Source organism: Ctenopharyngodon idella, chromosome 5, assembly GCF_019924925.1.
Source record: "Ctenopharyngodon idella isolate HZGC_01 chromosome 5, HZGC01, whole genome shotgun sequence".
Taxonomy (NCBI): domain Eukaryota; kingdom Metazoa; phylum Chordata; class Actinopteri; order Cypriniformes; family Xenocyprididae; genus Ctenopharyngodon; species Ctenopharyngodon idella.
This window is the reverse complement of record NC_067224.1, coordinates 37,443,574-37,454,534: the sequence shown is the minus strand read 5'-3', so window position 1 is coordinate 37,454,534 and position 10,961 is coordinate 37,443,574. Positions and strand designations below refer to the sequence as shown.

Below are 10,961 nucleotides of genomic sequence, written 5' to 3'. Positions count from 1 at the left end.
AAGATTGAGTGCAATACATGTCCACAGAAGGTTTTTCACCTTGGGAGAATGCATATCCTCATTGTCATGTTGAAAAAATGCCCAACAATGCAGGGAATGAGGAAAGGGTAACATCTTCTGTTTCAAGTTTGTGTATTAAATTACACAGTGGTGTGGGAATTCATGACAGCATTGATAAAGCACAACTCCCTCACACCTTCAGCACTCATACATCCCTATATAAGAGCTTTACTACCACTGAACTTTACCGTGGGAACCAGGCACTTCTCACTGTACTCCTCCTCTAGCAACACCATAACATTTTGGATGCTGTTAGATCCAAAATGATTGATTTGGTCTCATGAGACCAGAGTATTGATTCCCAGAATCTGTATTTTGTAAATATGGGCTTTGGAAATGGCTAACTGACTTTATTGTGCTTTGGCTACAGTAGGTAGTTCCAGTGAGAACAACAACCATGCATGTCATTTCTGCAGGCTGCATCTTACACTGTGAGATAAACAGTCACTCTTTTCCTAGCTTTTGCTGGCTCTGAGACACTCGCTTGGTATTTCTCCTGCTCTTTGTCTAGCAAAAAAAATCCCTCCTCACTAAATGAAAGCTTAAAATGAAGGCCTGTGCCCGGTTGCATAAAGCACCTTAAGTGTAATTTTCCCTTAAGATCGCCCTTATGTTTCCCTTAAACTTAAGGGTGTTGCAGAAAATAACCAGTAAGTGTTACTTTAGGTGAAACGTCATCAACCCTAAGAATTTCCCTTAAGTATATATTTTTCACTTAAGTAATCCCTTAAAAAACCGTAAGTGTTGCATAAAGCCCCTTAACCGTCATTTCCCTAAGTATAACATAAGGTTCGGAAAACTTCACCTTAAGTGTTACGGAGTGAGCAGGTTCAATCCAAGTCTTCTAATGAGACACGATCGACCGCTTTATATGATAAACAAATTGTACTTTATCCGTTTATTCACATAAACATTGATGAAATCACATATGTAGCACATATGTTATATGGTCAACGGAAGCACAAACATGCTTGCATCACACGCAAAAACAAACCTCATTGGTTCTTGCGTGCACGTTTGAGCTCCCGACACGTTTGAGCTTCCGATGTCTTTCAATAAAAGGACATAAATGATGAGAGAATATTAAAAATATTTTTATTTGTTATCCAAAGAAATCTCAGTTTACTCAAAATTTTGAGTAAATTTTGTTTTCCTTATCCATCTTATGTTGTTTTCTGTGAAAACTTACCACGATATGTATTAACAAATAACGTGTCCATGGCAACAGTAGAATTTTATAACGGCAAAACCTGGGATGCTGTCGTGAAACACTTAACGGTTTCCCTTACCTAAGAGAACAGTTTAAGAGATTATATGCAACACCCTTAAGTCATTCCCTTTGTTAAGGGGAAATCACGCCTTAAGTGTCATACTTAAGGGAAAAACTTAAGGTGCTTTATGCAACCGGGCACTAATTATTTCATGGGCCTTGTCACAAGTCCATTGTTTTTGAATTTCTGTGTTACTTTTGCTATATTTTCACACTTAAAACAATGATTTGGTAATCCTCTTGTTCCACTGTCCTCTTTTGTGCTAAGATATAAGTCTCCTGACAGTTCTCTCACAAGTGCTTCCATTGTTTTCAGCATTAAGAGAATGATTCAGTGGGCTATATAACACTTTTAATTGTCAAGAAATTACTTCTCTTTAAATGTTTTGGTTCAACATACTTACCTGTTGATCAAACATTGCCTCTAAAGAACTCTAACATGTCTTCTAAGTAATTAAGTAATTGCTGACTTCCAGAAGTTTCAGAGGGGGTGTACTCATTTATGCTGTGCACTGTAAATATTAGATGAAAAATTTAAACGCTGAAAAAGTGCCAGATTTCATGTCTATATTTTAGTTTAAACCTGGAAAATCTTACTACATCTATAGTCACTGTTTTCTGTGAAACTAGAAATGTACTTACTCCACGTCACGTTTCCTAATCGTCTTTCCTGAGCGAAAGACTTCTGCAACCCGTGACACAATGGGGTCGTAGTTCATACTGGCCACGGCTACCACCTCCTCACTCCTGTAATCACGGCGGATTAAACACAGAACACTGAGCTTCATCAGCTCAACAGTCAATATAACAAGAAGTAAAATAACAAGTAGTGCTACAACAACAATAATATAGTATATTATTATAAATGTATACAGTACCTGTCAAAAGTTTGGAAACATTTCAATTTTTTAATGTTTTTGAAAGAAGTTTCTTCTGCTCACCAAGGCTACATTTATTTAATCAAAAAATCAGTAAAAACAGTAATATTGGGAAATATTATTACAAATTAAAAAACCTGTTTTCTATTTTAATATTTTTTATAATGTAATTTATTTCTGTGATCAAAGCTGAATTTTCAGCATCTTTACTCCAGTCTTCAGTGTCACATGACCCTTCAGAAATCATTCTAATATGCTGATTTGCTGCTCAAGAAACGTTTATTATTATTAATATCATCAATGTTGAAAACAGTTGTGCTGCTTAATATTTTTGTGGAAATTGTGATACTTTTTTCAGGATTCTTTGATGAATATAAAGTTCATAAGAACAGCATTTATTTGCATTTATTAAAGCATTTATAAATAGAAGTATTTTAACATTATAAATGTCTTTACTGTCATTTTAATGCAATTTTACTGAATAAAAGTATTAATTTCTTTCTTTTTTTAATCTTACCACAAATCTAAATGGCATTATTGTTTTCACAAAAATGGTAAGCAGCAAAAATGTTTTCAACATTAATAATAATAATAATAAACGTTTCTTAAATGTCAAATCAGCATGTTAGAATGATTTCTGAAGGATCATGTGACACTAAAGACTGGAGTAATGATGCTGAAAATTCAGAGGAATAAAATAAATTTTTAAATTGATTAAAATAATAAACAATTATTTTAAATTGTAATAATATTTCACAATATTACTATTTTTACTGTATTTTTGATTAAATAAGAGACTTCTTTCAAAAACATTAAAACACTGCAATGTAACCAAACTTTTGACAGATACTGTAAATGATATAATACTCTTGATAAATCATATAAGTACACATTTTTTGCAATTTCTTAAGTAAAAAGAGTAGTGCTTGTCCATAGCACTACTCTTCACAGTACGAGTGGTTGCCAGGGCGTTGCTAAGCATTTGCTAAGGTGCTCTAAGTGGGTTTAAGAGTGTTACGGTGTTTGCATAAGACTAACATTAACCCTATGTATAAGTCGCATGTACAAAATGTATAAGCAAGTATAATTGTGTTATTTTCCTTAGCAAGTGACACTAAATAAAGCTTCTTTCATCTGAGATAAATCTATATTTTTTCCCTTTGATTTTATGTATTTTATGAGATTTATTAACATGGCAGCCCAAGAGACCTGAGTCATTAAGGTCGATTTCAGAAAATTAGAATAATGCAGTTAAGAGTGTAGATTATGCAAATTGTGCAGATTATGTCTAGAAAAATCATAAACTCATAATCTTTGTGCTGATTAACATAATGAGCAATATCCAAAACTAATCACAGAAATTACTTATGATTTTAGTTCAGTCCCTGCAGCTCATTTTAATCAATCACGCACTTTTTTAGAAGTTTAGCGTGACTCGCAATTAAAGATAAATACTGTATAATGAATCATTAATGCTTTCTGTGCAAAACTAATGTCTAAGATATTGAATTCATGTTTTCTGATCAGTTGCATCAATGAATATCAGAATGAACGTCTAACAGATGTCATTAATAATGATAAATGCCTTGATCAAATACACTCACTTTCTGTAGAATGCCACAAATAATTATTATAAATAATAATAATTTATTATAAAAACATACAAATATAAAACTATTTGTTTAATTTTGTAATTTAATAAAATAAATAATAAAATAATAATATTTGTGTTTTATTCAATTATAAATTTAAATACACCAATAAAGAAATTTATTATTATTATTGCAATAATAGTATTGTACTGTAAAATATGAAATCGAGTACTTATAAAAATATTATTTTATTGTATTAAATTATAATATTGAACAAACCAATACAGAAATGTATTATTATTGCAATAATTGTATTGTTAAATAAAAAATTGAGTACATAATAATAATAATGTAATGATTTAATAAAAAACAAATAAACTCACTTTGTGTAGAATGCCACAAATTTCAGCTCATCCAAATCTCCCTGAATGACGACATCATCAAAGCCATCTCCATAACCTTGACAACAAGATTTAAAGCACTTGAGATGTATCAAAGGAGCGCTGACGCTGAAACTACGTCAAACATTTACTGAGTCTAGTGTGTTCTTCATGAAGTGTTTTTCGATGTTTATTTTTCAGTGCTAGAAGTTTGTCCTTACCTGCATATCGTATGCTTTTCCCAAACATGGCTGTCCAGAAATAAGGCACCGTTTTAATGTCTGGGGCCTTTCCCATCATGCTAAGTGCAGCCACTCGACCTGCAGTGGAAGATGTAAAAATGTAAAAATCTAGTTCTCGTTATGGTTGAATGAATGAAACATTATTTGGCATAAGCACATGAAAACATCCCAGTGGGCTACAGGTCTTACCGTGTACATGAGCCATCTGCCAGTGGGGTATGTTCACCTTCTTATTGCTGCGTTGAGCTAGAGGAAACGTTACCACGTCTCCCCCAGCGAAGACCCCATCGATGTTCGTCTGCATGGTCTGAAAGGGTTGTGAATTTATACAGATTTATGACATGCATTGTAGCTTGTCCTTTTACGCATTATCATGAAATACTCAAGGTCATCACACTAAAACAACAATTTATCACTGATACAGTAGAAATAGGCATGGGCAGATTAGCACAGCTTGCAGAAACAGACAGTTTGGTAACAGATAATAACGTTATAACATGCACAAGAGATGTACAGTAACAGATAGAACAGTACTGCGGAATGACTGAACCTTATTGACTGGGATGAATCCTTTGGAGTCCATGTGCACTCCGCTCTGCTTCAGGAATGCTGTGGCTGGACCTGAGCCTAAACACACACACACACACTTATGATCAAAATATGATTCTTTTTTATGTTTTTCATATTTGTTTTACTGTTTACATCTGTTTAATTATCCCAAGCTTTACTCACCCTCAAGCCATCCTAGGTGTATATGACTATCTTCTTTCAGATGAACACAATCTGAGATATATTTAAAAATATCCTTAGTCCTCCAAGGTTTGTTAATGGGGGGCCACATTTTGAAAAAAAAAAAAAAAAATGCATCCATCCATAATAAAAGTAATCTATATGGCTCCAGGGGGTTAATAAAGGCCTTCTGAAGTGAAGTGATGGGTTTTTGTAAGAAAAATATCCATATTTAAAACTATATAAATTCAAATAACTAGCTTCCAGCGGACGACCGTAAGCATGCTGCATAAGATCGGAGATACAGTGCTCAGAGTAAATGAGTACACCCCCTTTGAAAAGTAACATTTTAAACAATATCTCAATGAACACAAAAACAATTTCCAAAATGTTGGCAAGACTAAGTTTAACATAACATCTGTTCAACTTATAACATGAAAGTAAGGTTAATAATATAACTTAGATTACATATTTTTCAGTTTTACTCAAATTAGGGTGATGCAAAAATGAGTACACCCCACAACAAAAACTACTACATCTAGTAGTTTGTATGGCCTCCATGATTTTTAATGACACCAAGTCTTCTAGGCATGGAACGAACAAGTTGGCGACATTTTGCAACATCTATCTTTTTCCATTCTTCAAGAATGACCTCTTTTAGAGACTGGATGCTGGATGGAGAGTGATGCTCAACAGAATTCCCCATAGATGTTCGATTGGGTTCAGATCAGGAGCCACTGAATCACTTTCACCCTGTTCTTCAGAAATCCAACAGTGGCCTTAGATGTGTGTTTAGGATCATTGTCATGTTGGAAAAGTGCATGACGACCAAGGGCACGGAGTGATGGTAGCATCTTCTCTTTCAGTATAGAGCAGTACATCTGTGAATTCATGATGCCACCAATGAAATGCAGCTCCCCGACACCAGCAGCACTCATGCAGCCCCACATAAGGACACTGCCACCACCATGTTTCACTGTAGGCACTATGCATTTTTCTTTGTATTCCTCACCTTTGCGACGCCATACAGTTTTGAAGCCATCAGCTCCAAAAACAAACAAGTCTTCATCTTTGTCAGCATGGGCCCTGGCAAACTCTAGGCGGGCTTTTTTTGTGCCTGGGCTTTAGGAGAGGCTTCTTTCATGGACGGCACCCACGCATGCCATTCCTCTGCAGTGTACGCCGTATTGTGTCTTGGGAAATAGTCACCCCAGTTTGGCTTTCTACTTCTTTAGATAACTGCAGTGAACTTGCATGCCGATTTTCTTCAGTCCTTCTCATCAGAAGACGCTCCTGTCGAGGTGTTAACTTCCGTGGACGACCTGGACGTCTCTGTGAGATGGTTGCAGTTTCATCTTTTTTTAAATTTTGTACCACTTTTGCTACAGTATTGCCTGATAAGTAAAGCTTTGCTGATCTTCTTGTAGCCTTCACCTTTCTGGTGTAAAGAAGTTATTTTCTTTCTCAGGTCTTGTGACATTTCACTTCCATGTGGTGCCATTGCTGACAGCATGAAATGGGAAGGGGTTTTTAACATCCTTTTATTCAACTGTCTGCTGGACACCTGTGTAATGAATAATTAGACTCACCTGTGGTTGAATTCTTGTTAAATTAGACATTTGTAGTCTAAAATTTAGCTTTGCTCCAGAGACTTTCAGTGGGGTGTACTCATTTTTGCATCACCCTAATTTGAGTAAAAATGAAAATTTTGTTCTCTAAGTTGTATTATTAACCTTACTTTCATGTTATAAGTTGAACAGATGTTATGTTAAACTTAGTCTTGTCAACATTTTGGAAATTGTTTTTGTGTTCATTGAGATATTGTTTAAAATGTTACTTTTCAAAGGGGGTGTACTCATTTACGCTGAGCACTGTATATAAAAAAATATCTCAGATTGTGTTCATCTGAAAGAAGGCTTGAGGGTGAGTAAATCATTTGATAATTTTCATTTTTGGGTGAACTATCCCTTTAAGCAGCACAACTGTTTTCAACATTGATAATGATAAGAAATGTTTCTAGAGCAGCAAATCATCATATTAGAATGATTTCTGAAGGATCATGTGACACTGAAGACTGGAGTAATGATGCTGAAAATTCAGCTGAATTTCTGTAATTTCATTGACTCACCTATGCCAATAACACAGACGTCAGCTCTTAAGACTTTGCCACTTTTTAGAACCACTTCTTTTAACTATTGAAACAAAAGAAACAAAAATATTTCAGTTTCACATTTATGTTCTTATAATTGCCACTTTCTGACAACTGTGACTTATAATACAGCATACAAATCTATTTATTCTTCAGAAAGACATATTTATCAAAAGTGTAATTTCATAATAGATCACAATTCAGCTTATTCTCAATTATACTTCACTGACTGTGTGCTTACTCGTGTTATGAGTTCTTGCATTTTAGCCCAGGGCCAATCCATTATTGCAATAGCTGTGTTAGAAAATATTCAAAGCTAAGCAGTGCCACTGTGAGAGCAAGTGTAATTAATCAATCTGCAGGAACGAGAGAAAGAGAGAGAGAGAGCGAGAGAGAGACAGAGAGAGACCTACACTTCACTGAACTCCTGTTTCTCTCACTTTCATGATACCTGTCCATTATGCCCTCGCATCTCCCACACCTCGTTCAACATATAGAACTTCACCCTGTTCAACTCGAACAGCTGAGGAGAGAAACAAAAAGAAAAAAAATGCAATGAGAGAAATACTCCTTGAATATAGTTTTAATGTTGTTACAGCAAGGGATAATATACAATCATTGAGTCATTTCACCCTTTCAGAGTTTATTATGTAAGAAGAGAAAGACAACAGAGCTATAATAGATGGATGGATGGAATGTTATTATGCACACGATGGATAGATGGATGGATGGATGGATGGATGGGAGAAATGTTATTATACACACGATGGATTGATGGATGAATGGAATGTTATTATACACACAATAAATGGATGGATGGAATGTTATTATACACAGGATAGATGGATGGGTGGATGGATGGATGGAATGTTATACACACGATGAATAGATGGATGGATGGATGATGGATGGGAGAAATGCTATTATACACACGATGGATGGATGGATGAATGGAATGTTATTATACACACAATGAATAGATGGATGGATGGATGGATGGATGGATGAAGTGGGTGGATGGATGGAAGGATGGATGGATGGATGGATGGATGGATGGATGGATGGATGGATGGATGGATGGATGGATGGGAGGAATTTTATTATACACATGATGGATGGATGGATGGAAGGAATGTTATACACATGATGATGGATGGATGGATGGATGGATGGATGGATGAAGTGGGTGGATGGATGGATGGATGGATGGATGGATGGAAGGAATGTTATACACATGATGATGGATGGATGGATGGATGGATGAAGTGGGTGGATGGATGGATGGATGGATGGAAGGAATGTTATACACATGATGATGGATGGATGGATGGATGGATGGATGGATGGATGGATGGATGGATGGAATGTTATACACACGATGGATGGATGGATGAAGTGGGTGGATGATGGATGGATGGATAGAAGGAAGGAATGTTATTATACACATGATGGATGGATGGATGGATGGATGGATGGAAGGATGGATGGATGGATGGATAGATGGATGGATGAAGTGGGTGGATGGATGGATGAAGTGGGTGGATGGATGGATGGATGGATGGATGGATAGAAGGAAGGAATATTATTATACACATGATGGATGGATGGATGGATGGATGGATGAAGTAGGTGGATGGATGGATGGATAGATGGATGGAATGTTATTATACACACGATGGATAGATAGATGGATGGAAGGAAGTAATGTTATACACATGACGGATGGATGGATATTCTCTCACCTTCATCAAGGCTTTCCCCACTTTCTCTCCGAGAGCTTTACGGAATGGCACAGCCTCTATGCCGATCACAGACACAGAGTGAGCTTTATCTGTGAGAGCTGCGGCCACCTCCATACCTGAACACCAGACATCACATATAACCATTCTTCATAAAGTAGCTCAAAAAAGTATGTGGACACTTAAACCACAGTTAAAACGTTGAAATGACATCTGCAAACAAATGCTGCTAGAGCTTTTGCCAGTCTTTTTTTGCAATGATTTTAAACCTCAGCTGACTTCATGGTAATATCAATTGATGTATTAAGTCAGTTTTCCTCAAGTTCACACAGATACTTAATGCAGTATCATTCATTCATGTTAAAGTGTGGCTTTAAAGGGTTAGTTCACCCAAAAATGAAAATTCTGTCATTAATTACTCACCCTCATTTAATTCCAAACCTGTAATAATTTCGTTCATCTTCGAAACACAAATGAGGTATTTTAATGCAGAGGTGCTCCAAGAGGCCCACTGTCCCACAGAGTTTAGCTCCAAACCTAATCAAACACAACTGAAGCAGCTAATAAAGATCTGCAGGACTGCTTGAAAATCACAAGCTGAAAGCAAGATGGATATAAATTTTGCAGGGCAGTGGGCCTCCAGGAGCAGGGTTGAAGACATATGTTGTGACAGATTGTAATCCGGTCCCTCCATAGACAGCTATGCAACTACCAATTTGATGCTTCAAAAAGACATCGTAAAACTAATCCATATGGATTGAGCGGTTTAGTCCAAATTTTCGATTGCTTTATATGATGAACAGACTGAATTTAGGCTTTTATTCACATATAAACATTCATCAACTCACACATCAGTTGTGGTAAACAGAAGCTCAAGCATGTTTGCTTGCTTGACGTGCGAGAACCAATGAGGTTCATTCTCGTGTTACGCAGCAAGTTTGAGCTTCTGGAAGAGGTTCGTTCTCACACATCAAGCAGGTTCGGTTGAGCTTTTGTTTGCTGATCAATGTTTATATTGTGAATAAAAGCCTAAATTCAATCTGTTCATCATATAAAGTGATTGTGTCTCTACAGAAAATTTGGATGTGACAAGCAGGGCGGGGCGAGAGCCGTGAGGGAACAGCGCGAGGCCGGTGGCGTTCCCTCACGGCTCTCGCCCCGCCCTGCTTGTCACATTGGACTCAATTCCGCTCAATTCATATGGATTAGTTAGACGATCTCTTTATGAACTTTTTGAAGCGTCAAAGTGGTAGTTGCGTAGACTGTCAATGGAGGGACAGAAATCACTCAGATTGCATTAAAAGATCTTCATTTGTGTTTTGAAGATGAACTAAAGTGACATGAGGGTGAGTAATTAATGATAGAATTTTCATTTTTAGGTGAACTAACCCTTTAAGTGTTTATATGCTTTCTGGAGCCACTGTATAGCTGAACACAAGTAATGTGGCCAGTGCAAATGACTAGTGACAGGTAACTGAACGTATTCAACTAAGCAGAGAATAAAAAACTTGAACTATGTAAATTTCCCATAATCTCTCACCAATAAACGAGGTTCCCACAATGACGGCATTCTTACTGCTGGCGAGTGTAGCGATGCTGTTTGCATCCTCTGGTGTTCTGAGGTGATACACATTTCCCACATCTTTGCCTTTGTAGCTCAGAGGTTTGGGTCTGTAAAGATGAAGGATGAAACTTCTTAATTCAACAACAACAAAGTTGAAATGAATGTTTTAAGGACTCATATAGGATCAATAGTCATGTGTGGCCTTTACCTGCTCCCTGTGGCAATGAAGAGTTTTCGATACTCCATTTTAAAACCATCCCGAAATATCACAGTTCGTGTCTTCACATCCACAGAAACAACCTATGAAGAAACATATGGCAGTTTATGTAATTCTGCATATTTATTTTTAAAAAATTAA

The 10,961-nt window shown here is 36.4% G+C and overlaps 1 protein-coding gene across 2 annotated transcripts in view; it reads right to left on the bottom strand.

Annotated features, from left to right (window-relative positions):
• Positions 1–10,961, bottom strand: part of LOC127513265 (apoptosis-inducing factor 3) — a 34,720-nt gene that overhangs the window by 2,531 nt on the left and 21,228 nt on the right. For both annotated transcript variants that reach the window (XM_051894937.1, XM_051894938.1), the window contains exons 11-20: positions 10,812–10,903; positions 10,580–10,710; positions 9,043–9,158; positions 7,752–7,823; positions 7,280–7,343; positions 4,973–5,049; positions 4,612–4,729; positions 4,402–4,500; positions 4,184–4,259; positions 1,973–2,077 (exon numbers count right to left, since the gene is read on the bottom strand). In XM_051894937.1, the coding sequence (XP_051750897.1) occupies positions 1,973–2,077; positions 4,184–4,259; positions 4,402–4,500; positions 4,612–4,729; positions 4,973–5,049; positions 7,280–7,343; positions 7,752–7,823; positions 9,043–9,158; positions 10,580–10,710; positions 10,812–10,903 (950 nt within the window). The remainder of the gene's footprint in view (positions 1–1,972; positions 2,078–4,183; positions 4,260–4,401; positions 4,501–4,611; positions 4,730–4,972; positions 5,050–7,279; positions 7,344–7,751; positions 7,824–9,042; positions 9,159–10,579; positions 10,711–10,811; positions 10,904–10,961) is intronic.